The sequence below is a fragment of the Theropithecus gelada genome, chromosome 11, assembly GCF_003255815.1.
Source record: "Theropithecus gelada isolate Dixy chromosome 11, Tgel_1.0, whole genome shotgun sequence".
NCBI classification, from domain to species: Eukaryota; Metazoa; Chordata; class Mammalia; order Primates; family Cercopithecidae; genus Theropithecus; species Theropithecus gelada.
This window is the reverse complement of record NC_037679.1, coordinates 103,188,939-103,216,268: the sequence shown is the minus strand read 5'-3', so window position 1 is coordinate 103,216,268 and position 27,330 is coordinate 103,188,939. Positions and strand designations below refer to the sequence as shown.

Genomic DNA, 27,330 nt, shown 5'->3' with positions numbered 1-27,330 from the left:
TTTAAACTTGGATCTGAACTAAGGTCGAGCCCTGGACTCTAGTGACCTTCTCAAGCTATTAGCCCCTTTAGTGACTATGGGCTGGTCGTCGCACTTTTCTGTGCCTCAGTTTCTCCATAAACCGTCAGGAGAATTATTTAGCCCTAGATCCATGACAAAAGTATTGAGAGAACACATTTGCCCCTTGAAACCCTCCTGCCTCATTTTCCCCAAACCCAGGGGTCTTTCTGAGCTGGGCGCTGTAGGGAAGGGCCCCGGACTGCGAGCCGGGGCGGGGGGGGGGGGGGGGTGACCTGGGTTTGCAAAGCGGCGAAGTAGTCCCCGGATCACTCTACTCACTTGGGGGATTCAAAGGAGGAGGCGTAGCAAGAAAGCGGAGGACATAACTCTCTTCCCCTCTCAGAGCCTCTGGCCCCGCAGACCCCGGGGTGGGAGCTCGTGCCAGGATCGCGGGGCGCGGGCACGGGCTCCTTGGGCGCCCCGAGGGGGCTGCTGGCCGGGGTAAGACCCGCGGTCTCTTCGGAGGACCGGGTCACGTTCCCGGGGAAGGAGGCGGCGGGCGTGCGGGGCCGGGGCAAGGGGGCCGGGCGGCGGGGACGGACCCCCGGGCCGCTCTGCTCAGGGCCCGAGGGAGCCGCGCGGGAGGCAGGTGCGGAGGTCACGGTCCCAGCGCCCGGAGGAGCCCTCGGGAGGGCGTCGCGGCCCCGCTGGTGGGCAGGAGCGAGCCGGGGCCGGCGCGGCTGCCGGGGGGCGGGGAGGAGGCGCGGGAGGCGGGGCGGAGGCGGCGGCGCCCCCGGGATCCACTCGCCCAGCGCCGGCCCCTGCACTCCCAGCCGCGGCCGCCACCCGCCCCGCAGCCAACTTGGGCCGAAACTTCCCCGGGTCCCGCGCTCCGGAGCCGGGCGCGCAGCCCAGGGAGACCGACGGCGGCCCCCAGGGCCTCCCTCCGCCTCGGCCGCAGCCTCCGCAGCCCCGACCGTCCCCCCGGCCGAGTTCGGGGTCCCCGGCGCGGAGCAGGGAGCCCTCCCGGCGGCAGAAGGGCGCGCGGACTCCGAGCTCCGGGGCTGCCTGGCCGGGCTCCGCTGGCCCCCCCGGAGGCTGCCCCGGCATCTGGGGGGCTCGAGACGCCGCGGCGGGACCCCGGGAGCCGAGCACGCCCGCCCGCGCCGCCAGCCCCCGCCCCGGCCGCGGATGAGGAGTCGGATGCGGCGGCCCGAGCGGCCCGAGCGCTGAGAGGAGCGGGCAGGGTCTGCCCCGGGCCCCGCCAGCCGCCCCCTGCGCCCCCCGGGCCCGCCGACCCCGCGCAGCCGAGCGCAGGAAGAGCCGGGCCGGGCCGAGCGGCGCCCGGAGCCCGCGGGCCTGACAAGCGGCGGGACATGCAGGTAAGCGCCGGCCTCGCCCCCGGGACGGCCCCGCCGCGGAACCTCGCGCGGCTCCTCCGCCTTCCCGGCCCCGCTGGTCTCCGCCGGGCGGGTCTGCGCGCCGCGGGCGTCGGTCGGGGAGGGCCGGGGAGGGCCGGGGAGGGCCGCGGCGGCGACGGCGGGGTCAGGTGGGGGGAAGGGAGTCGCCCCGGGCTGGGGCGGCGAACAAAGCTGGGGACCGCCGGGCCCTCGGCGCGGGCAGGTGGGCTCCGGGGGCGGCAGCGCAGGCGGGGCGGGCACTGCGCGCGGCTGTCCGGGGGGTGGGGCGGGTGGGCCTCCGGGCTTCGCGCTCACTCTCCCGGGGTTGCTCGGGCCCAGCCTGGACCCGCCGCCGAGGTCTGCGCCGGCATCGGGCAGCCCAGCTCGAGGACCACATCTGGATTACTTTACCCGCCAGAAGCGAGTTGGTGCCTGCATTTCTGCCTGGACCGGGCAGGTAGAGCCCGAGTGCCGCTCGGCTTTGTGTTTCTCCGGTGGCTCCAGCGCTCCACGTCCCCGCCGTGGGAGAGGCGGGACGTGACCTCCTCCTCCACCTTCCTGGAGCCTCGGTGGACATGTGGCCAGCGCTCCGGTCAGAGCCAGACTCCGGGAGATTTGCATGCTGCAAATCGTTGGGAGAGGCAATTCGGTTTGCGGGGAGCCTGGCTGGCTCTGTTTTACAGGCAGGGAAACTGAGGCGGCTCCGGCTCTGGGTTGGTTACTCAGTGGAAGGGGTGTGTGTGTGTCGGGTGTTCCTCTCCACTTTACCCGGGCCCTGCTTCACTGCTTTTGCCACCTGGCCACGTTGGCAACAGCTTCCAGTTGCTACTGCCCTGGGCAGAGGTTCAGCCTGGTACCTGGAGGAGAAAGGCTAGGGATCACAGAATCGATCCCCCACACTGCTCCAGGGGCCCTGGAATGTGCCCATTCACCAGAGCTGCGATGGGACGTCTGTGCCCATGCCGTCAGTGTGCAGCCGCAAACCCTGGCTCAGCAGGGGCAGGGTCAGCTGCTAGCCAGCCACCAGCACTCATCCAAGCACACGGGGGGGACGCTTAGGGAGCCCCCTCCTGTGACCGGCCCCTAAGGCAACAGAGAGCCCAGGCAGCAGCGGGCACGCCCTCAGAGAGCCTAAGGACCCCTTCCTGCACCCAGCCTCTCTTGCCATCCGATTAACCAGCAGAATTCACTTATCAAAGGCAGGACTCCCCATCTACACAGAGGAGTGGATGCCAGACCTGGAGCTTGCACCCACACCCCTGCCTAGGCTCACACACAGGTCCTGGCAAACACACCGACCTGTGAGAGGTGAAAGACTGAGGGCTGGTTTTCCTCCGTCTCAAAATAGTGTCTGTTCTGTCTTTGACACACAAGATTTGTGGTTATAAATAGCAAAAAGGAGGAGGTGTGTCTCCTTGGAAGGACGGCAGTGCTGAAAGAGACCTCTTAGGCACCCTTGTGAGAGGAGTGATGGAGCTGGAGTCTTCATGGTGATGACAAGTCCAGCAGTCCAAGGGAAGGGTCACAGTTAAAACCAGGGCTTTTTACTAACAGGTGCAGGTGATGCAGACAACAGGGCAGGAGGTGAAGGAAGTAAAGGAACCTAAAGCGACAATGGATGGGTCAGTACCCAAGGGCAGCGGGGAGGGACATCTCCCCTTCCCTTTCTTTCTCTTCTAAAGACAGTCAGGCCAAGGGCGCCCTGTGGGATCTGCCTGCCAGGGGAGCAGGAGCCAGGCTCGGAGGAGCTTGCTGGTCTTTTTCCACCAATGGATTTCGTACTTTCCCAGGCTCTGATATCATATCTATTTGAATATGAATAGGTGAGTGAGGGTGTGTGTCTGTGTGTTTCTCCGGGGTGTCTGAAACCAGTCCCCTCTTTAGTTCATCTGGTGATTGTAATATCACCAGGGGTTTCTTACTGACTTGAAACCACCCTTTTCTGAATGTTTTTCTGTCCAAAAAGCATAAGTTAAAGGGATATCGCCAAAATTGCTGGGAGCCAAATGCTGCAAAAGGAAAAAATCTGGGATTCTTCTTCCCTTGTGTATTTCACCCTCTGACTCTAGTGGCAGCTGAAAGATGTTTTGTTTGCTCTTCTTCAAAATCAAGAAAGGCAGAGGACTAGGCTGGTCTGTTCTAATTTTTAATTCTAGGACGGTTCTGCTGGTTTCTGGATTGTTACAGCCTGACTTCTCTAGCATGGAGGAAAGTTTTCGCATGAAGTGATAGTCGTTGTCTTCTCTGAAATAGAAACCAGTCAGTTCACAAAAGCTCTCGCGTGTGCGAGAGCTGCTGCTTCTCTCTGGCTCCTTTTCAAACCGCCTGCCATTTGTCTCCTTAATCTTCTAAGCAGGTCTTCAGAGCCCACCTTTGCTCCGGCGCCACTCCCGAATGCAGTCCTCAGAGTGTTTGGTCCTGGTGGTAGTTCCTGGTTGTTTGATAACTCCGTCAGGTCTCTGAAGACACACAGCAGCAGTAGATGTAAAACCCCGGGGGCAATGAGAGCACGTCGGAGCTCCAGTTAAGGGCAGCCTTGGCTGGTTTCTGTTGAGCGTCTTCACCGTATCTAGGAGTCCGGAAACATCCAGCAGAGGGACTGTGCATCGATATTGCCATATAGATGAAAACACATGCTCATTTTAAATCTGAGCCACCCTTTAAAGTAAAACTAACCTTCTGTCCATCGCTGGGGTGCAGCCTGTGCACTCCCCGAAGCAGCATGCTGGAGGAACCCGGAAAATGGAAACTGTTTGGTACAGTTCTGACTGGACTGTTCCCTTCAGCGAGAACTGCCCCAACTCTGTAGAGCAGGTGACTGCACAGCCCCTACCAGGCCCTCTCCACCCCTGGCCCGGCTCTGTTTACCTGGCTAAATTTAAACCTCCGCCCCCTCCATCCCAGTTTGACCCACTGGCTTGCGGTCTCGCCACTGGGCTGGCTGCTGCGGCAGCATTTCCTGACTTCTTCGCCCCTGTGGTTGCAGTTTGGTCTTTTTGTGCTGCATGAATCGTCTTCCAGACTTTCTAAAGTTGGTCTCTCTCCCCACTGCTTCTCCACCCATGTGGCTTTCTTCCCAACTTTTTCCTCCTGGTTGATTTGGAACCTGGTTCGGTACTGGGGGAAGATGCTCTCCCCTAACCCTTCCAGACTCTAGCTGTCACTTAAGGTCCTCAGGGGGCTGTGCTGACTGTAATCATTGCCCAGCCTGGCTGCCAGGCGGATCCCCTTTGGGTAAGCACATAGGGTGCTGGCAGCAGTGCAGCCCTTAAAGGGACAGGGACGTTCTCTTAGAAGGTCTTTGTCTCCCCAAACCTCCCACTCCCCTAAGAAGCCAGCTCACCTGGATGTCCTGTTCTTTGCATCACTGTCTTTTCTTGAGGTTTTGCTGGGGAGTGTGTTTGAGTGGGTGGGGGTGCACACGGTAGCTTCTCTGTGGGTCTCAGTAATCTTTTCTTTTCTTTCCTTTTTTTTTTTTTTTTTTTTNTCAAAAAAAGAAAAAAAAAAAGAAAAAGAAATTGAGAGAGGAAATTCTAGGCAAAAACTGAATGTCCCGTGGACTCTGGACCCTGATGCTTGAGCCTGCTGGGCTGCTTGTGGCCACCTGGGGATCAGCAGTCCAGGATTTCTGCCCTTGCATTACTGAGCATCTTGAGCAAATGTACTTGTCACTGCCAGTCTCCCTCTTCTCATTGGTAAATGGAATCACAATGTAACCCCTTCCTATCTCATAGAATTGTTAGGGTCAAGCGACATGGTGGGTAGGAAAGTGCTTTATAACCAACGTAAGAAGAACAAAGTGCTGTTCCTACCTGTTACGCAGAAGGGAACTGTGACCCAAAGACTTGCTGAAATTCACTGACAAAACACAGCCCCAGGTGACTCAGCGTTGATTCATACCTGGCACTGACCTTCTTATTTGTCTATTTCTAGGAGAGAGACTTAGGAAATTATAGAAGCTTGTCTGGTGAGATGAAATAGTATCCCAAAGGATCAAAAAGAAGTTACATCCTATAAATAGAATGCAAGCTTTTTTTTTTTCTTTTTTTCATTTTATACTTTCCTGTTTCACTCCTTTGGCATTGGAAAATATGGGGTAAAATATTGTTAACATTAACACAAATATATTTATCATGAAGAGTAAGTCTAATCTTTTATGTACAGTGTTTTAAAAAAATCAAGCTCTGGCCGGGGCGGTGTTTCACGCCTGTAATCCCAGCACTTTGGGAGGCCGAGGCAGGCGGATCAGGAGGTCAAGAGATCGAGACCATACTGGCTAGCATAGTGAAACCCCATCTCTACCAAAAATACAAAATTAGCCGGGCATGATAGTGTGCGCCTGTAGTCCCAGCTACTCGGGAGGCTGAGGCAGGAGAATTGCTTGAACCTGGGAGGCAGAGCTTGCAGTGAGCCGAGATCACGCCACTGCACTCCAGCCCGGCGACAGAGCAAGACTCTGTCTCAAAAAATAAAAATAAAAAAAATTAAGTTCTGCAGTGCAACAGGTGCTGGCTCAACCCTCGCTCCAAAACCTCATGGCAGTGTGACCCCCACACAGAGGTGACCCCCACACAGAGGTGACCACCACACAGAGGTGACCCCTACACAGAGGTGACCTTGAAGCAAGTTAGCCAAACTTTCTTGACCCCAGTTTCCTCATCTGCTAAAATCTTAAAAGGCTGTTGTGAGGATGAAATGAAATGAACAGAAAGCACTTACATTATAAATGCATGCAGGGCCTTGCACTTAGAAAGCACCAGAAAATGTTGGCTCTAATTATGCTTCTGAACAACCACAAAACACGCTATTGTGCAATTGCCAGTGACTGGTTCTGCTGACAGAATCAAAAGCTTGGTTATGTCTTGGAAGAAGGAATGGAGTGGTGTTATTTTCATGCTAAACCATGGCATTAATAAGCTACACAAACATGTCAGTTCAACAGTAGTCTGACCTAAATAATACTGGATTTTCAACACATACAGCATGTTATACAGTAACCAAATCAAGAATCCTGGGCGAAACCTTACCAGACAGCTTTGAAATATTTCCTTTCAAATGAGATTCTTGAAGTTCCCTGTTAGCCACTCCATGTGGTGAAGTCTTAAGCAGCATCCCACTTTTATGCTTAAAAGCCTAGGAGACCTGGCCAGGCACGGTGGCTCACGCTTGTAATCCCAGCACTTTTGAGAGGCCGAGGTGGGTGGATCACCTGAGGTCAGGAGTTTGAGACCAGCCTGGCGTGGTGGAAACCCCGTCTCTACTAAAAATACAAAAATTAGCCAGGGAGGCTGAGGCGGGAGAATTATTTGAACCCAGGAGGTGGAGGTTGCAGTAAGCTGAGATCACGCCATTGCACTCCAGCCTGGACAACAGAGCAGGAGTATGTCTCAAAAAAAAAAAAAAAAAAAAAAAGCCTAGGAGACCTGCCCTCAAAAAATGTGCTGTGGGGAGGCGGTGTCCTACGGATCTCTCGTTCAGTATGGCATAGACTTCTGAGAAGTTACCATGAACCTACTTTCACAGTTGAGGGCTAGGGAAAGTCTTACAGTGTGAAATTCATTAGCTTCACACACTCCGCCCTGTCTGTATTTCTTTCTCCACTGCCCGCCCTGTGTTGCCACAGCTGAATGGTGGAGGTACTATTGACTCTTCTTCTTTTTTTTTTTTTTTTTTTTTTTTTTTTTTTTTTTTTTTTTTGAGACGGAGTCTCGCTCTGTCGCCCAGGCTGGAGTGCAGTGGCCGGATCTCAGCTCACTGCAAGCTCCGCCTCCCGGGTTCCCGCCATTCTCCTGCCTCAGCCTCCCGAGTAGCTGGGACTACAGGCGCCCACAACCGCGCCCGGCTAATTTTTTGTATTTGTAGTAGAGACGAGGTTTCACCGTGGTCTCGATCTCCTGACCTTGTGATCCGCCCGCCTCGGCCTCCCAAAGTGCTGGGATTACAGGCGTGAGCCACCGCGCCCGGCGACTCTTCTTCTTAATCAACTTTATTGAAGTATAACTTACATACAATAAAATTCACACATTGTACATGTACAGGTCAGTAAATTTGGATGAATATACACACCCATGCAACACCGCCTCAATCAAGATATTTCTGCTTCCCCAGAAATCTCCTTGTCTCCCTTCCCTATAGCCCAGCCCACCACCACCCCAACTCAGCCACCCACTGACCTGATTTGTGTCATTCGAGATTACTTTCGTCTGTTCTAGAATTTTACATGAATAGATTTATACCAGAATTATGTTTTGTTTGTTTTTTTCCAGCTTTTTGGTGTTCGGCTTCTTTTGCTCAGCATAATATTTGTGGGATTTATCTGGGTTGTTGCAGGTATCAGTAGTTCGTTCATTCATTTTTTTTTTTTTCTTTGAGGCAGAATCTTGCTCAGATCACCAGGCCGTAGTGCATTGGTGCAGTCATGGCTCACTGCAGCCTCAAAACTCCTGATGTCAAGCGATCCTCCCCTCTCAGCCTTCTGAGCAGCCGGTACTATAGGTGTACACCACCATGCGTGGCTAATTTTTATTTATTTTTTATTATTTTTATTTTTATTTTTTTTTGAGACGGAGTCTCGCTCTGTCGCCCAGGCTGGAGTGCAATGGCCGGATCTCGGCTCACTGCAAGCTCCGCCTCCCGGGTTCCCGCCATTCTCCTGCCTCAGCCTCCGGAGTAGCTGGGACTACAGGCGCCGCCACCGCGCCCGGCTATTTTTTTGTATTTTTAGTAGAGACGGGGTTTCATCTTGTTAGCCAGGACGGTCTCAATCTCCTGACCTCGTGATCCGCCCACCTTGGCCTCCCAAAGTGCTGGGATTACAGGAGTGAGCCACACCCAGCCCTGGCAGCCCTTTCAATCAGCCAGCAACCTTGGAGTCTATGGAAAGCAGTTTGCAAGAGCGGGTAATAAGATGATAATGCTTTGTGTGCGTGCATGACTCGAGCACATCGCTTTCTCCTGCCATTTGCCCACTGGCGTCGTGGTAGAAATGCTTTGAGCTTGGATTAAAGATGAGGTAGACAGGTGCTGACTTGAGGAGATCTGGATTTGAGATCTAGTGGTCTGACCTGAGGCTCACATGTGGCTTTTGTGAGTAGCAGTTTCTTTTTTTTTTTTTTTGAGACGGAGTCTCGCTCTGTCGCTCAGGCTGGAGTGCAGTGGCCGGATCTCAGCTCACTGCAAGCTCCGCCTCCCGGGTTCACGCCATTCTCCTGCCTCAGCCTCCCGAGTAGCTGGGACTACAGGCGCCGCCACCTCGCCCGGCTAATTTTTGTATTTCTTAGTAGAGACGGGGTTTCACCGTGTTAGCCAGGATGGTCTCGATCTCCTGACCTCGTGATCCGCCCATCTCGGCCTCCCAGAGTGCTGGGATTACAGGCTTGAGCCACCGCGCCCGGCCGTGAGTAGCAGTTTCTTTTGGGGGGCTCATGTGTGCTCTGCCGTTTCACTGAAGTGCTGTGAGGATCAAATGAAGGGATACACATGAGAGTGCCTTGGACCCTGCACCCGTTGCCACAAACCTGAAGCAACGTGGAGCTGCTGCTAGGTTTATTTTCCACCGCGTCGCCCGCCCTGACTGCCCCTATTGGGACGGGCAGCCGGGGAAGCAGCAGGCCTGGGAGAAGGACAAGGGAGCATCCCGCTTCAGGGCTTTCGCAAGGTCTCCAAACTGATGGGCTGTGCGGCCGCCAGGTTGTTTCTGTCCCGTCCTGTTTACTGAGCATTCTGTCTCACATGTGACTTCCACTGGATGGTTTCTGTGGTCTCAGGAGGTCTGTGAATCCTGTGTTCTTAACTTGCTGTCATTTCAGAACTGCAGGGGCTTGTCAGTGTTTCGGCATGGTAGATCCAGTTAATCCTTACGGAGTTTCTCCTCGGCTGTGTCCCTGGGGACACATTTTCTGTCAGCCACCCCGTATTACACACACATCCAGACCTCAGGTTCAGGATGTAGGAGGGTACGTGAGGTGAAGCGAATTAAATGAATTCCTGTGGAGAGCTGTTTGCCCTCCACCGTACTCTGCACTTTCTTCAGAGGCGATCTTTATTTCAGAGGAGAAATAAAAGCCCTTTTTAGGACAGATAACTGAGCGGTGTGGCTCACACCCATGCCACAGCTTAGTGTGTAAGATTGAGCTTGTGCTGCGTTTGGTTATTACAGCAGAAGTCAAATCGGTCTCCTGAAATGCAGCTGGTGCCGCTCAGCAATGCGTCGCCTTGTCAGGTCCTACAGCAATGGTGCTTTCGTGGTTATAGTTGTGATGGAAACTTTTGTTTCCACAAACCGGTAATTTCTCCAGTCTCCCTCACAGAGACCCTGAACACTGCTGCGGAGAGGAGATTCGGGTGTCTGACATTGGCTCTGAGCCTCTGCCGTCCACCCTCTGTCCTCTGGTGCACCTTGCTTTAGCGTCCACGTGGTTAACTCCTTGGCAGTCACGCTGATGTGGTTTTACTGTGAGGGTGGGTGTTCGTGCATGAGGGGCCGAGGACTCATGTCCTTCTGTTCATGTTGGTGCTGCAGAGCTGGCTGGGGCACCGCGGGTGGGGATGTGAGGAGGCCAAGTAGCCCAGGAGTGGCTCGTGAGTTTAAGGCTTCCCCGGGTGTGCTTGCTGCTAGCAAGGAGGGATCACCCCTGGGGTAACTGTTAGCCACCTCTATCCAGGGTACTACAGTCATTCTTCTTTCCACTTCCTTTTACCTTTTTCTCACTATCCTCTTCAATGTGGCAGGCACCAAGTTAGCTACCAAAAATGCAAAAGGTGCCATAAGAAGAAAGGTGCTTTTGGTAGACAGGATTTAATCCAAGAAAGATTTTCTTACTCTTTATTTTGTGGCAAGATTCTGTAACATGGCTGAGGCACAGTCTTTGCCTTTCAAGAGTTTGTATTCTAAGAGGAAATTTTAAATTACACACAGTACTATATTACAAGGCAGAACCATTTTGGAGCTCTGAGACCCTGGGAAGGTTGCTGAACTTCTCTGAGTTTCAACTTCCTCATCCTTAAAGGGGCTATGAAAATTCACCTCAAAGGGTTATTATGAAGTCGCTTAAGAGTGGAATAAGAATGTTTTTGTTTCAATTGATGTGTATTGTCTTTTCAGATGGCAGGACTTATGTTATTGGGACATAAGTACTTATTAAGTTGTTTTTCACTGCTTAATAAATGAGACTACTAGGTATTTCTTTTGGCCTAGAGACTCTATGTAAAAGTTACTACAATGCTAAAGACAACATGAACTAAGTTTATTGACTCTGAGATGCCTTTAGTCTACACTTTACTTTTACTTTCTATATCACAAAGAAAGAAAAACGGTGCCAATTCCCTATAAAATAATGCCTTTAAAAGAGTACTTTCAAACACGTGAGTTAGTCATGCCAGCCTCTCCTGCTCTGCACTTTCTTTCATCTGTTCTGGGGGACTTGTCCGTTTCTCTTCCCTCCAGACATATTGTTTGGCCTGTGATATGGTTCGGCTCTGTGTCCCCGCCCGTATCTCACACTGAATTGTAATTCCCAGTGTTGGAGGTAGGACCTGGTGGGAGGTGATTAGATCAATAGGGGTGGTTTCTAATGGTTTAGCACCAACCCCCTAGTGCTGTCTCGTGATAGAGTTCTCACAAGACCTGATTGTCTGAAAATGCGTGGCACCTCCCTGCCCTCTCTCCTCTTGGCCACATGAAGATGTGCTTGCTTCCCCTTTGCCTTCTGCCATGATTGTAAGTTTCCTGAGGACTTCCAAGAAGCATAAGCCTGTACAGCCTGCAGAACCAATTAAACCTCTTTATAAATTACAGCCAATTAAACCTCTTTATAAATTACCCAGTCTCAGGTATGTCTTTATACCAGTGTGAGAACAGACAAATATGGAAAATTGGTACCAGGAATGGGGTATTGCTATAAAGATACCTGAAAATGTGGAAGCAACTTTGGAACTGGGTAACGGGTAGAGGTTGGAATAGTTTGGAGGGCTCAGAAGAAGACAGGAAGATGAGGGAAAGTTTGGAACTTCCTAGAGACTTGTTGAATGATTGTGACCAAAATGCTGATAGTGATATGAACAGTGAAGTCCAGGCTGAAGTGTTCTCAGATGGAGATGAGGAATTCATTGGGTACTGGAGTAAAGGTCACTCTTGCTGTGCTTTAGCAAAGAGACTGGCAGCATTGTGCCCCTTCTCTAGGGATCTGTGGAACTTTGAACTTGAGAGAGATGATTTAGGGTATTTGGCAGAAGAAATTTCTAAGCATATCCTCTTATTCATGAGCAAAGACATTATCAGAAACTGGAACTTATATTTAAAAGGGAAGCGGGCCAGGCACGGTGGTTCATGCCTGTAATCCCAGCACTTTGGTAGGCTGAGGCGGGTGGATCTCTTGAGGTCAGGAGTTTGGAATTTTGGTCACTTCTTCAATGAAAACATTTGATTCACCAATAGAAAATGTAAATTCATGCCTTTCTGTATACAGTTGAAACTGTGTTTCAATGCTGAATCGTGCTGCCATCTTTTTGGTGACATGGCAATTAAACTCAGCGTGTATATACCACCAAAGCACATTACTCAGTTGGAGGGACAAGAACAGGACAGCTAGGACCAAGTTCTGCCATTTGGAGACAGTAACAACTGTGTCATGACTATGGCTTGGCTGCCAGCATTGAGATTCCTATTTGGACTTTGGAGTCATTAGCTGGGATGAAATGTGTACATCTTGAATGCCCACTTTAGCTGACCGGTGGTGGCCTCCCAGGAATGTACACTTCATTCGAGAAGATTGTGAGACCATCCACGGGAAAGAACTCCATTGCCCCATCACTCATGTCCTCCAGTTGGTCTCCAGGTGAGGAAGAGGTGAGGCATGCGTATGAAGATGAGGATTTGCCCTCCCAGCCTTAGAGAACGCTCAGAAGGCCACTGTAATTGGGGTCAGGGCGGTGCAGTGAGACGGCAAAGAGTCACGGAGGTAAAAGATTATTTCAGAGGAAGATGTCAGACTTGTCGCTGAAGTAGACGTGGGAGGTGGCTGTGACTTTGAGTCTGGCTGACTGGCAGCACATTAGCTGTAGCAGTTGTGTAAATAACTAAGTTAGGGGCTGGATGGAGGGGAGGGTGGATGGAGCTGCTTTTGAAGCTGCTGACTTTGAGGTGGCTAGTCTATCCAAGCAGCTATAAATGTGGCACTGGAACTTCTTTCAAGAAGTTTGATAAAGAATAGAAATTGGGCAGTAATTGGAGGGAGGAGCAGTGTCAAAGGAAACATGGAGGCAGGTTGGCAAAGGCCTAAGATGTGCGAGATAGGAGGGTGATCCGTGGGGCAAGGTTCCAGCAGCTGCAAGAAGGGAAAGGATGGAGAGTCAGGTAATGGAGTTAGCCTGGAATTACTCGTGCTGTGTGGGTAGAAGACAGGTAGCCAGCCCCTCGCTCTTCGTGTGGGCTGAGGTGCTTATTAGCCCTTCCTCTCTCCATCCTTTTCACCCCCCAGTTATCTGGTCCCTGTCTCCTTGCGTCTGAGTGTGCTTTCCTGCTGGGCCGTCCTGGCTTGCGCATCGTGCTCTGCCATGGCTCTTCTCTCCATTCCAGTGGCCCCCAAGGGAACAGGTTTCCTCTGCCGTGAAGTAGAGGCCATTCTCCTTATGGCCTCCTGATCCCTATCTCAGCCTTTCTTGGTGCCCAGAGAATTTCTGTGAAGCTGTCTCATGTTTTCCAAACTTTCGTAACTTAACTAGATCCTTTTCTTCTTCCAATCAGAATCTTTCAACCAGTCTGCCTTCCTCTCGGGCCTTTTCTTTCTCCTGCTTCCTGTGTTCTTCTCCCACTCGTGGCCCTCCGGCCTCCCTTGGACCGTTCGTCATTATCACATCCCCTTCGTAAAGTCGTGCCCGTTTCCAGTTTTGAAGCCTTCTCGGAATAAATGTTAGTATATCTAAAACCCAATTATGTTTTGGTTACTCAAGTTCCAGCCCAGTGACTTACACTCAAGCCGTAAAGCAGTAGATTTTAATGGCTGAAAGGCCGGCTGGAAATCATCTAATCCAGCGCTTCCCAACATCTGTTCTTCCTGAGAGGTTAATAGGCACTTGGAGGAAAAAAAGGTTGTATGACCAAGTAAGTCTGAGAAATGCTGGTTTCCATCAAATTAAACACATTTGTTAAAACCACAGAGCTTTAATGTGTTCATATGCCGTGCGACTCCCTCAGGAGCAGGAGGGATTGTGTCCCGTGCTTATTTGACTGTGGAACCCTTCGTCAGAGCGTACCGTCGATCTATCCTCTGCCATGTTTAGTGGATGAGCACGTTCGCACACCCTGAGCGTCTGACGTCAGTCACTGAGGTTGCTCATCTTAGATGGGGTCTGGGGACTGTTCTGTGGCTCCAACAGGAGCCATTGTGACAGTGCCACTTGCTGTGATGTTTGTGAATCTTTCACCATGCCTTTAGCAACAGTTTCGGCTCTGCTGTGAACTGACGCCAAGGGAAAACTGCTCTGAACTTTCCCAAATGAGAAATAAGAATTAGACATGCAATCTGGTGAGACCACAGCCAGTGGCACTCCTTTTACTAGGGAGCACCGAGCAGCGCACTGTGGCCCGAGGAGGAGGCTGGACTCTCACTCCTGAGCACGGAGTTCCAGGCCCTTATGATTCAATTCCATTTCCCACATCTCTCCTGGATGAGCCGCCTGCCATCTTCCTGAGCATGGCGCCCAAAGAGCCACACTTGTGGTCCTCGTGATGCCGATGCCTTGCTGCTGTAGGCAGCGCCCTTTTGCAGCTCCGAGCCTGGGGGACGACCACATTTACTAAAGATTCACACCTCCCAACCTCTCCAAGCACGCTGCTTTCTCCTGAGAGCTCCCAAAGACACCTCGACACAAAAATTCTGATACGAAACCTAGTGCATTCCTTTAACTATGTGGTTTTAGTTTGTCCTCCTCAGCGGACCCCCATCTTTGAGGGCAGAAACCCCCTTCCATTTACTACTGTGCCCATGGCCCTGCCCTGATGAAGGGCTCGGCCCGGAGCAGGTGTGGGCAAATTTTGTTCAATGAGCGAGCCCTCCCTGGTGGGGCTGACTGGCCAGCAGATGCTGCAGGAGACCTACCCGTGTGGGAGGTTCGTGGAAGCCTTTCAGAGACAAATGGCATTTGAAAAGGACTCGGAGGAAACCCCTGGACTGGCAAGCAAGAGAGGGAAAAACCCTTCCAGGTGAAGGTAGAGTGGAAAGGTCAGTAGAGGTGTGGCAGGGAATAAAGGAACAAAGATGGTGGGAGAGATCCCATCCTGGGCAGGGCAGAGAAGCCAGGTGGGGCAGAGGAGTGAGGGAGACCAGCGATCAGGCAGAAGAAAGGGTGGAAGGAAGACCCAGAAGGAGAAGTGCCGGGAGGTGGCCAGGGCCATGCAGCTGCAGGGGCGCCGTTCCCATACGGCCTCCAGCTGCCCCGCGGTTTTCTAGCAGTCCCTCGGCCAGATGTTTGTGTAGTACCCAGGCCAGGAGCACCTGGCTCTCAAACATTTAAATAATCGAAACCATCTCAGAGGAGTTTTTTTTTTTTTTTTTTTTTTTGAGACGGAGTCTTGCTCTGTCACCCAGGCTGGAGTGCAGTGGCGCGATCTCAGCTCACTGCAAGCTCTGCCCCCCAGATTCAGGCCATTCTCCTGCCTCAGCCTCCCGAGTAGCTGGCACTACAGGCGCCCGCCACCACGCCCGGCTAATGTTTTTGTATTTTTGGTAGAGACGGGGTTTCACCGTGTTAGCCAGGATGGTCTCCATCTCCTGACCTCGTGATCCACCCGTCTCGGCCTCCCAAAGTGCTGGGATGACAGGCGTGAGCCACCGCGCCCCGCCAGGAGGTTGTGTTTTTAGCCAGGGGCTGTGGTAGGCAATAGTTCCAGTCGTCCTGGCTGCTAGAGTGGCAGGGAGGTGACTGAGTAGGCGTTGGATTCTCATTCTGACTTGCCTCTGACAGGCTGAGATGCTGGGAAAGCCTCTGGACCCTCCCAGATCAGCTGTCTGAGTGGCAGAGGGTAGGGCGGTGCAGTCTGAGTTTGGTCTCTTTCTGAGGGGGCAATGGTAGAAGTTTCCCCTGGGTGGCAGTGGGAGGCAGGGGACCAGTTGGGAGAGTCCTTATTTCTCCTTGATGATGGGCATTGGTTCTTAACCCACTGGAACAATTTATCAGCTTCATTGGTCCCTAATGGTTCAGGGTAAAACCTGTTCCACAAGGTCACAGTCCAAAAAGGACTCATGTCTTTTTTTTTTTTTTTTTTGAGACGGTGTCTCGCTCCGTCGCCCCGGCTGGAGTGCAGCAGCGCAATCTCAGCTCACTGCAGCCTCCGCCTCCCGGGTTTACACCATTCTCCTGCCTCAGCCTCCCAAGTAGCTGGGACTACAGGCGCCCGCCACCTCGCCCGGCTAGTTTTTTTGTATTTTTTAGTAGAGACAGGGTTTCACCGTGTTAGCCAGGAATTTTTTTTTTTGGAGACGGAGTCTCTCTCGTCACCCAGGCTGGAGCGCAGTGGCGCGATCTCATCTCACTGCAACCTCCGCCTCCCTGGTTCAGGTGATTCTCCTGCTTCAGCCTCCCGAGTAGCTGGGATTACAGGCACCCACCATCATGCCTGGCTAATTTTTGTATTTTTACTAGATATGGGGTTTCACCATGCTGGCCAGGCTGGTCTTGAACTCCTGACCTCAGGTGATCCACCCACCTTGGCCTCCCAAAGTGCTGGGATTACTGGCATGAGCCACTACACCCGGCCTCGTATGTCTTTTGACCCATGGGGTGCTGCCAGCTATCAAATTGAACAGTCGAATGTGGGATGCGTTCCTTTCAATGTTGCCTTGTATCTGCTCAGTCATTCATTGAGCTGAAGAAGCTTTATGTTCCAATAGGGACTCATGGAAAAAGACTTTCAGTTTCTTTAATTATCAGATAGGTTAACAAACATTATTGTTTTTAAAAAAATTATGGTAACATGTACTTAACAAAATTTTCCATTTTAACCATTTTTAAGTGTACAGTTCTGTGGCATTGGCCACATCCACATTGTTGTGTAATCATCACCACGTCCATCTACGAAACTTTTCCATCTTCCCCAACTGAAATTCTGTTCAGAATTAACACTATTGTTTAATTAACATTAAACAATAACTGCCCATCCCTCCTGCCTTCCAGCCCCTGACAGCCACTTCTTTCTGTCTACTTCTACTTTCCTAGGTATGTATATATTTACTTATTTTTGAGACAGGGTCTTGCTCTGTTGCCTAAGTTGGAGTGCAGTGCTGCAACCACAGCTCACTGCAGGCTGAAACTTCTGGGCTTAAGCAATCCTCCCCCCTCAGCCTCCTAAGTAGCTGGGACACCAGGTGTGTGCCACCACACTTTGCTAAATTTTTAGTTTTTATTTTTTGTAGAGACAGGGTCTCACTATGTTGACCAGGCTAGTCTCAAACTCCTGGGCTCAAGCGATCCTCCCACCTCAGCCTCCCAAAGTGCTGGATTACCTACTTTCTATCTATGAATTTGTCTATCCTAAATACCTCTTATAAGTGGAATTATAAAATATGTCCTTTTGTGTCTGGCTTATTTCGCTTAGCATCCATGTTTCATCCATGGATGAAACTTAGCAATATTTCATCCATGTCGTCGCATGCATCAAAATTTCCTTCCTTTTTTAAGACTGAATCATATTCCATTGTATGTGTACATAGCATTTTGTTTATTTATCCCCCAGTAGAATATAACTTTTTTATTTTTTAACTTGTTTTTATTTGTAGCTGACAAATAACAATTGTAGATTTACAGGGGACAATGTGATGTTTCAATACACATATACCTTGTGGAATGATTATATCAAGCTAACTAACACGTCTATCAGCTCACATACCTATCCTTTTTTGTAGTGAGAATAGATTTAAAATCTATTCTTTTAGCAATTTTGAGATATATAATACATTATTGTTAACTGTGGTTGCCATGCTGGGTAATAGATCTTAAAGAATTATTCCTCCTGTCTAACTGGAACTTTCTACCCTTTGGTTAATTTCCCTGCATTCCCCACCCCTCACCCCCAGTATCTGGTAACCACTATTCTGCACTCTAATTCTATACGTTTGACTTTTTAAGATTCCACATATAAGTGATATTATATGGTACTTATCTCTCTTGCCTGGCTTATTTCACTCAGCATAGTTTCCTCCAGGTTCATTCATGTTGTCAAAAATGACAGGATTTCCTCCTTTTTAAAGGCTGTTAGTAATCCATTGTAGATGTGCCACATTTTCTTCATCCATTCTGCCATTGAGGGACACTTAGGTTGATTCCATGTCTTGGTTATTATGACTAATGCTGAAATGAACATGGGAGTGCAGGTATCTATTCAACATACTGATTTCAGTGCTTTTGTATCTATATCCAGAAGATTCATATGGTAATTCCATTTTTAGGCTTTAAAAGATTTATGAGCAACAGAAATTCATTTCTCAGTTCTGGAGACTGGGAAGTTCAAAGATAGGCACCAGGTTTGGCTTCTGGTGAGAGCTTGTTCTCCACTTCCAAGATGGTACCTTCGTGCTGTGTCCTCATGTGGCAGAAGGGATGGAAGAGGAAAGGAGCCAGAGCACTCCTCTCAGCCATTTTTATAAGGGGCTTAATCACTTCCCAAAAGGCCTTACCTCTTAGTACTATCACCTTGGGGGTTAAGTTCCAATATATTAATTTGGGGGCTTTAGACACACATTCAGACCGTAGCGTTCCAGCCTTGGCCCCCTTAAACTCATGCCCTTCTTACATACAGAAAACATTCGTTCTTCATTCTAGCTCAGTAGACTTAAGAATCCTTTTTTTTTTTTTTTTTGAGACGAGTCTCGCTCTGTCTCCCAGGCTGGAGGGCAGTGGCGCGATCTCGGCTTACTGCAAGCTGCGCCTCCCGGGTTCCCGCCATTCTCCTGCCTCAGCCTCCCGAGTAGCTGGGACTACAGGCGCCACCACCACGCCCGGCTAATTTTTTGTATTTTTTGTAGAGACGGGGTTTCACCGTGTTAACCAGGATGGTCTTGATCTCCTGACCTCGTGATCCGCCCGCCTCGGCCTCCCAAAGTGCTGCGATTACAGGCGTGAGCCACCGTGCCCAGCCGTTTTTTTTTTGTTTTTTTGTTTTTTTGTTTTTAGATGGCGTTTCACTCTTGTTGCCCAAGCTGGAGTGCAATGGTGCGATCTCGGCTCACTGCAACCTCCGCCTCCCGGGTTCAAATGATTCTCCTGCCTCAGCCTCCCAAGTAGCTGGAATTACAGGCATGTGCCACCACGCCCAGCTAATTTTGTATATTTAGTAGAGACAGGGTTTCTCCGGCTTAGTCAGGCTGGTCTTGAACTCCTGACCTCAGGTGATCCGCCCGCCTCGGCCTCCCAAAGTGTTGGGATTACAGGCATGAGCCACCGCACCTGGCCTGAGCCACCGTGCCCAGCCAAAAGTCTCAACTTCTTCCAGCACCAACTCAAAAGTCCAAAAACCAGAATCTCATCTAAATCAGACACAGATGAGACTCAAAGGTTTGTTTCATCCCGAGGCAAACTGCTCTCCAACTGTGAACCCGTGAAATCAAACAAGTGAATGTGCTTCCAAAATACAATGGTGGGACGTGTATAGGATAGATGTTCCCATTCCAAAAGGGAGAAATAAGAAGAAAGGGGTTGCAAGTAAGTCCAAAACCCAACAAGGAAAACAACATGACTGGAGATTAATCTTTACTTGATGCTGATCTTGTGAACACAGAGGAGCAGAGTATATTTAGTTTGGGGGGAACCTCCATATTATTGATTTCTAAAGTTTCTTTAGCTAAGGTCTTCAACATATTTTTTAAGTACCCGATAATGTCTCTGTCTTCCCCATTAAACTGTAAGCTCTTTGGCGGGTTTATTCATCTTTGTGCTTCTAGCTCAGTGCCAAGTAGTCAATAATGTGTTAAATGAATAAATGGCTGGTACTCTGATTTGAATATTTGCCCAAGAATCAGAACTCTTCACTAGAACCTGATCTTCTACCTAAAATCAAGTCACGAATTTTTACTTCTCTAAGCCTTTTTTTTTTTTTTTTTTTGAGACGGAATCTCGCTTTGTCAGCTAGGCTGGAGTGCAGTGGGGCGATCTCGGCTCACTGCAAGCTCTGCCTCCCGGGTTCACGCCATTCTCCTGCCTCAGCCTCCCGAGTAGCTGGGACTACAGGCTCCCACCACCATGCCTGGCTAATTTTTTTGTATTTTTAGTAGAGACGAGGTTTCACTGTGTTAGCCAGGACGGTCTTGATCTCCTGACCTCGTGATCCGCCCGCCTCGGCCTCCCAAAGTGCTGGGATTACAGGCATGAGCCACCGCGCCCGGCCGAGCCTTTTTATTAGGGACGTAATATTCACTCCTAGATTGTTTGCCTGATCCCACAGTCTTTGAGCTCCTTAGGCTGAGATTACTATTGAAACACTCAGGATTAAAATACTAACGTCTTCATCTTTTCCTCCAAAATCTTTCTTGAATTTAAGAAATTCAAAAGCTGCTGTGTTGGAAACCATTCAGGAATTGTCATGGGTTTAGGTTAAAACAAAACAAAACAAAACAACACAACACAGCAGTTGTGACGTGGAAAACAGATCACTTGAAACAGGTCTCCCTTTTCTGTTTTCTTGTAGCTGGGTCCTCCTCCCTGAAATCTCCTCTCCTGTCTTCTGTGATGCTGGACTTGTCTCTTTCCTCTACTTTTTCTCCATCCTTTTCCGAGACCCTAAATTACAGTGTGTCTGCCTGTAGCGCTCTTTTCTTTTTTCTATATAATGTTTAACTGCATCTAATCTATTATCTCTATATGGATGATTCCCAAAACTTAATCTCTGGCTCCCAAGCTTCATGGCTGTGCTCCAGCTGCCTCTAGATCTCTCTCTCTGGAGAGGTTCAACGTGCCTGAGACTGGGACTGCATTTCCTCCACATCCCAGCGTTCTCCCTGGGAACCCATCTTTACTCCTTCTCCCCAGCCTCCCATTCATCACTCACCAAGCGTTTATTGAGCTCTTGCTGTGTGCTAGGCACCACTCTAGCTGGTTAATTAGCTGGCTAACCCAACAATTGAAAAGTCACCTGCCAAGCCTACAAAATGCAGTCTCCCACAGCTCTCCTTTTGCGTCTACTCTACGTATGGTTTCCTAGAGCTGCGGAAACAAAGTACCACCAAGCTGGGAGGCTTCAAACATCAGAAATGTACTTTCTCATGGTTCTGGAGGCCCCAAGTCCAAGGTGAAGGTGTTGGCAGGATCGGTTCCTTCTGAGGCTGTGAGGAGAAGCTGCTCCAGGCCTCTCTCCCCACATCTGGTGATTTGCTGGCCGCCTTTGGCATTCCTAGACTGCAGGACATCACTCAGTCCCCAACCTTCATGTGGCCTCTCCGTGTCTTTGTACTGTCTTCAAAAAGACAGCGCACGTCTGTCTCTGTGTTCAGATATCCCCTAAGGCCATTTTCAGAGGAACTGGAAGTTAGGACATCAATATATCATTTTGGGGCGACACAGTGGAACCTATAACACCCAGTTATCTCTCCTTTGCTTTCAGATGTCTGTCTTTTCTGGGCACAGTTAGTCCTCTGGGCTGCCTTTGCCCAGCACTTTTTTTTTTTTTTTTTCTCTGAGACAGAGTCTCGCTCTGTCACCCAGGCTGGAGTGCAGTGGCGTGATCTTGGCTCACTGCAACCTCCACCTCCCGGGTTTAAGCAATTCTGCCTCAGCCTCCAGAGTAGCTGGGATTATAGGCGGGCATCCACCACACACAGCGGATTTTTGTATTTTTAGTAGAAACAGGGTTTCACCATGTTGGCCAGGCTGGGCTTGAACTCCTGACCTCATGATCCACCCACCTTGGCCTCCCAAAGTGCTGGGATTAAAGGCATGAGCCACCATGCCCAGCCTGCCCTGTACTTCTTTTAGCACCATTAGCTTCTGTCACTGCCTGGGTGTCTGCAGCCCTGCTAGGTCAGCCGGGACTATGTCTTTCTCTTTCTACCCTCAGGGCCTAGAATACTACATATTTCACACTGCCAGGCATTCCTGAATGCCTGGATGGACGATCATTTACATGAATGAATGGATGGGCAGACGGACAGACGAATGGATGGGTGGATGGAATAACTAAGGGAGTTTGTCTTGATTTACCTTGCCAACCTTAGATCCCATAATTCCCATTCAAGCAGTCTGTCCTCCACCAAATGTTTGGCTTCAGTTCTCCATACTCTTCCCTTTCTCTGTCCCCTCGAGTTCCGGTTCCAGCCCTCATCCAAGGCCCAGCTCAAGTTCCGCTTCGGTGCAGCTGCCTCCCCCGAGATGTTTGCCTTTTCCAAACTCTCGTAACATTGTACTGGTGCCTTTTCTGTGGCACTCTTTGCTTCGGCTTTGGATGATAGTAATTTATCCCAGAACTCTTTTGTTAAAAGGGATCTTACATATGGACTAAGACCAAAATATCTGTGTTGGATCACTTGGGAACATTTAAAAAATTACTACAGATCACTGAGCCCTTCACTTATAGATTCTGATGAGCAGGTCTGGGGTGGGTCCCTGGAATATGTACTTTTAAAAGCTTCCCCAGGCAATTGTGATACTCAGCCAAGTTTGGGAACCATTAATCCAGTCCAACCTCCTCGTTTTACTTATGGGGAAACTGAGGTCCAAAATTGTTAAATAATGTTCCCAAGATCATTTAGTTAGTGGCAGAGCCATCCAGTTATGTGGTTATGTCCTAGCTTTTCAGTCAGATGTAAGCAGCTCAGAAGCAGCGCCTGTATTTTGCTCATCTTTGTGACCTATGTAAATACCACCTGTGCACCTCAGTCAAGCCAGGCCATTCGCAGAAAGTGCCACTATTAGTGACACAATAGTGGCTACACTGCCCACTCCCAGAAGACAGATGCCAGGTCTGTTCATACTAACTTTCATTTCCAGCACCTTGCACAGTGCCTGGCATGTAGTAAGGTGCTTAATTAATATTGATCAAATGAACAAAGCGTCTGCTATATGCCAGGCCCTACAGTAGAAGCTTGACAGACATCATCTCATTTCGTTTATTCCAACTACAGCCCTGTGAAGTAGGCTTTCATATTCTCATTTTAAAGACGAGGAAACAGGGCCGGGCACGGTCACACCTGTAATCCCAGTACTTTGGGAGGCCGAGGTGGATGGATCACCTGAAGTGCAGGAGTTCAAGACTAGCCTGGCCAACATGGTGAAAGCCCGTCTCTACTAAAAATAGAAAAATTAGCCGGGTGCGGTAGCATGCACCTATAATTCCAGCTACTCTGGAGGCTGAGGCAGGAGAATTGCTTGAACCTGGTAGGTGCAGGTTGCAGTGAGCCGAGATTACGCCACTGCACTCCAGCCTAAGTGACAGAGTGAGACTCCGTCTCAAATAAATAAATAAATAAATAAATAAATAAGAGGAAACAGGACCAGAGGCTAGTCGTCTGCTCTGTGTCATGCAGAAAACAATCAGTATAACTGAGCTCTAAAGCCCACTGCTCTTTCTGCAGTGCTGCAGGATCCCCATGCTCCACCATCCGTGCTCTTCAAAAAGCTGGGGGTCACTTCAAAACAATGTATGAGGAGAGGTATTCAAAAGCCCCAAATGTTTAGAAGCCTCAGTTTTGTTCTCAGCTCCAACGTAGCCTTGCTGCTCCGTGAGGTAATATAAAAGGTAGTTCTACTGCAACTTGTATTGTGTATGTTCTGGAACATTCAGTACTCTTACCACTTGCATGCTTATATGTGTGTGACTCAATACTATCAAAAGCTTTACAAGTATTTCATCCTCTTTCCCTTTTTTTTTTTTTTTAATGCTGTTAAAATTCTCCTCCCTTTGTAGGGCAGCCGTGCCAGGACTAGGGCAAACAGAGTTCAAAGAGTGTCCCAGCATGAACTGTTCTAATACCAGGTTTCAGATATGAGCTAATGGCTGAGAAACAGGAGTCAGGGATGTGAGTTGGCCCCACACACCTAGTCCCCTGCCCAGACCACTTGTGCAGTGACTGGGTTCTTTTATACCAGAGGTGTTGGTGCCAGGGACCCAGCCTCTAAAAATGACAGGGCTCTGACTCCACTGTCAGGCATGAGACGGAGACCGAAGTCGCCACATCCCAGAGACCGAGTTTCAGCTTCGCCATCTGAAATGTTTCTGTCTTTTTCTTTGCAATTTGATGTTTTACTTGGATGCTGGCCTTGAGTTTATACTCCATGTAGACTGTTTCCTCGTTCTTTGTGGCCTCCTTTTCACTGCTGTTGCTTCCTCAATCGGTCCTTCCTGAAACGCCAATCTCAGTGGTGTGGGAATGAGTATGAGAGACCTCGCTCTAGGTGCTCGCCCACGATCTGACGCCCCGTGTCCTCCGTGGCTGCTTCTACCCTGCCCCTGCAGCTTTCAAATATGTCTCTCATTTCTTTCAAATTCTCACTTATCTTCCCTTCTTTGTTTAAATTTTAAAAAAATTTTAGAGGCGGGGTCTTGCCGTGTTGCCAGGCTGGAGTGCAGGGGCACCATCGCGGCCCACTGCAGCCTTAAACTCCCGGGCTCCAGCGATCCTCCCTCCGCAGCATCCCAAGTAGCTGGGACTGCAGGGTGCGCCATCATGCCTGTTTCATTCGTTTAAATTGTCTTGAACAGAGGCCGGGCGCGGTGGCTCAAGCCTGTAATCCCAGCACTTTGGGAGGCCGAGTCGGGCGGATCACGAGGTCAGGAGATCGAGACCATCCTGGCTAACACGGTGAAACCCCGTCTCTACTAAAAAATACAAAAAAACTAGCCGGGCGAGGTGGCGGGCGCCTGTAGTCCCAGCTACTTGGGAGGCTGAGGCAGGAGAATGGCGTGAACCCGGGAGGCGGAGCTTGCAGTGAGCTGAGATCCGGCCACTGCACTCCAGCCTGGGTGACAGAGCGAGACTCCGTCTCAAAAAAAAAAAAAAAAAAAATTGTCTTGAACAGAATTACATTAATAAGGGCTCTGATCTCATAAATAACCCAAGATTCCTTGGTGATGAAGCTGGAATCACAGAGCCACCTCCTAGAAAGGCCACACTGAGGCCTTGGGGGAGCCTAGGGAACCTTGGGGGAGCCTCAGAACTCCAGGCTTAGGGTGGCTAATGATACTTTTCCTCCTCTCTGTGCCAGGGTAGCAAATTGTGTATCACAGCAGATTACTTGGAAGATAACTAAATGAGATATAGGGATAAACTCCTTGGGATCCTGGGATAGTGATATCCTAGTGTTGGATTTCATAATATGCAGCCACTTTTATGGTGAGGGACTTGGAAACCAACTGCTGTCAGAATTATCGAAGGTACCAACATGAGGCCAATATACGCAATATATGCAAAACCTATTTATAGTAAAATCCCAAACACCGTCCACATTCTTTTGCAGTATAATACTAAACTGGGGCTGATTAAATCTTACTGAAGTCTGTAGACCATAAGCTGGGTTTGAATTTTTTAAAAAAATAAATTTTCACTGTAGCAATATGTTTAATGGAATCTGATCTATATGACTTCTGCCAAGAAGGAATTCAAAATTACCAATTGGAGTCAATGTGGTACAAAGAACTAGAAACCTCTCATTCTCAGGAAATGGACAGGGCAGGGGGGGTCCTTAATGAAAACACTGTGTCAGTAATTTTTGTGGCTTAAGATTGCCACGTGTAGTTCATGGGTTCAGAATTGATTCTCAGAGACAGGGTGTTGTAGTAGAAAGAGCACAGGATTAAGCATCAGGAACCAGATTTACCCCTAGTCCCGTAACCCTGGGTAATTTACCTGACTTCTTTGTGTACCCATTTCCTCACCTATAGGAATGGAGGGATTGCGCAGGGTACAGTGGCTCATGCCCGTAACCCCAGCACTACTGGGAGACCAAGGTGGGAAGATTGCTTGAGTCTAGAAGTTCAAGGCTGCAGTGAGTTATCATACTGCCCCTGCATTCCAGCCTGGGTGACAGGGCAACACCTTGTTTAAAAAAATAAAAATAGGCCAGGCACGGTGGCTCATGCCTGTAATCCCAGCACTTTGGGAGGCCAAGGTGGGTGGATCACCTGAGGTCAGGAGTTCAAGACCAGCTTGGCCAACAGGGCGAAACCCTGTCTCTACTAAAAATACAAAAATTAACTGGATGGGGTGGCATGCACCTATAATCCCAGCTACTCAGGAGGCTGAGGCACAAGAATCACCTGAATCCAGAAGGTGGAGGTTGCAGTGAGCAGGGATCATGCCACTGCACTCCAGCCTGGGTGACAAGAGTGAAATTCCATCTCAAAAATAAATAAATAATACAAATGAAAACAGACAAAAAATAATAAAAATTGAGGAATTGGGCTACATAAATGGTTTTTGAGACAGAACTTTGAGACAGTTCTTACTTAGGGGCCAGTGGAGATCCCTTTTCCTCCCCAATTTTCAACTACATAAATGTTATTTATTTATGTTCTACTTCTTTAAAATTTTTTTTTTAAAAAAACCACTGGACTAGCTAAGTCCTACTCCTAAACCTTTGTGATTCAATATAAGGTCTACCCATCAAATTGTTCAGACTGCTGGATGATACTCATGTTTTTAGGAAGGGTTGCTACACCCAGAGCCCAGGTCAGCCAGTTTCTGCATGTAGGTAAGTTCCTGAGTTAGGACTCTTGTACTAGTGTACAATCCAGAAGTTGTACTGGGGCAGCAGGGAAAGAATTCTTATCAGTGAGTGTTTAGCCTGGTTGTACACAGCAGTTACCAGAACAATTAAGAAAGACAAAGTTCTGGCCGGGCGCGGTGGCTCAGGCCTGTAATCCCAGCACTTTGGGAGGCCGAGGCGGGCGGATCACGAGGTCAGGAGATCGAGACCATCCTGGCTAACACAGTGAAACCCCGTCTCTACTAAAAAATACAAAAAACTAGGCAGTTGCAGTCGTGTTCTCCGAGTTCCTGTCTCTCTGCCAACGCCGCCCAGATGGCTTCCCAAAACCGCGACCCGGCAGCCACTAGCATCACCGCCGCCCATAAAGGAGCCGAGCCGAGCAGGGGCGCCGCCCGGGGTCCCGTGGGCAAAAGGCTACAGCAGGAGCTGATGACCCTCATGATGTCTGGCGATAAAGGGATTTCTGCCTTCCCTGAATCAGATAACCTTTTCAAATGGGTAGGGACCATCCATGGAGCAGCTGGAACAGTATATGAAGACCTGAGGTATAAGCTCTCACTAGAGTTCCCCAGTGGCTACCCTTACAATGCGCCCATGGTGAAATTCCTCACACCCTGCTACCACCCCAACGTGGACACCCAGGGTAACATATGCCTGGACATCCTGAAGGACAAGTGGTCTGCCCTGTATGACGTCAGGACCATTCTGCTCTCCATCCAGAGCCTTCTAGGAGAACCCAACATTGATAGTCCCTTGAACACGCATGCTGCCGAGCTCTGGAAAAACCCCACAGCTTTTAAGAAGTACCTGCAAGAAACCTACTCAAAGCAGGTCACCAGTCAGGAGCCCTGACCCAGGCTGCCCAGCCTGTCCTTGTGTTGTCTTCTTAATTTTTCCTTAGATGGTCTGTCCTTTTTGTGATTTCTGTATAGGACTCTGTATCTTGAGCTGTGGTATTATTTTTGTTTTGTTTTTGTCTTTTAAATTAAGCCTCGGTTGAGCCCTTGTGATGTATATTAAATAAATGCATTTTGGTCCTTTTTTAGACAAAAAAAAAAAAAAATACAAAAAACTAGCCAGGTGAGGTGGTGGGCACCTGTAGTCCCAGCTACTCGGGAGGCTGAGGCAGGAGAATGGCGTAAACCTGAGAGGCGGAGCTTGCAGTGAGCAGAGATCCAGCCACTGCACTCCAGCCCGGGCGACAGAGCAAGACTCCGTCTCAAAAAAAAAAAAAAAAAAAAAA

The 27,330-nt window shown here is 49.7% G+C and overlaps 2 protein-coding genes across 6 annotated transcripts in view; both read left to right on the top strand.

The window, feature by feature from the left end:
- Positions 1-1,267: 1,267 nt before the first annotated feature.
- The window catches only part of WNT5B (Wnt family member 5B), a 118,474-nt gene continuing 92,411 nt past the window's right edge, over positions 1,268-27,330 (top strand). Inside the window, exon 1 of the mRNA XM_025402914.1 lies at positions 1,268-1,382. Coding sequence (XP_025258699.1) covers positions 1,377-1,382 — 6 coding nt within the window. The 5' untranslated portion in view covers positions 1,268-1,376. The remainder of the gene's footprint in view (positions 1,383-27,330) is intronic.
- Positions 26,400-27,132, top strand: LOC112635052 (ubiquitin-conjugating enzyme E2 C-like). Of its 5 annotated transcripts, none has more exons than XM_025402920.1 (2): positions 26,400-26,535; positions 26,617-27,124. In XM_025402920.1, exons 1-2 carry the CDS (start codon positions 26,400-26,402, stop codon positions 26,937-26,939), a joined length of 459 nt encoding a protein of 152 aa, XP_025258705.1. In that variant the 3' UTR covers positions 26,940-27,124. The 5 variants fall into 5 exon arrangements, with proteins under 5 accessions (XP_025258705.1, XP_025258706.1, XP_025258704.1 ...); XM_025402921.1 differs by having other exon boundaries at positions 26,400-26,552; positions 26,730-27,124; XM_025402919.1 differs by having other exon boundaries at positions 26,400-26,684; positions 26,757-27,124.

Coding starts and splice junctions, on each gene's coding strand:
- LOC112635052 (XM_025402918.1), top strand. CDS start 26,400: ATGGCTTCCCAAAACCGCGACCCGGCAGCCACTAGCATCACCGCCGCC.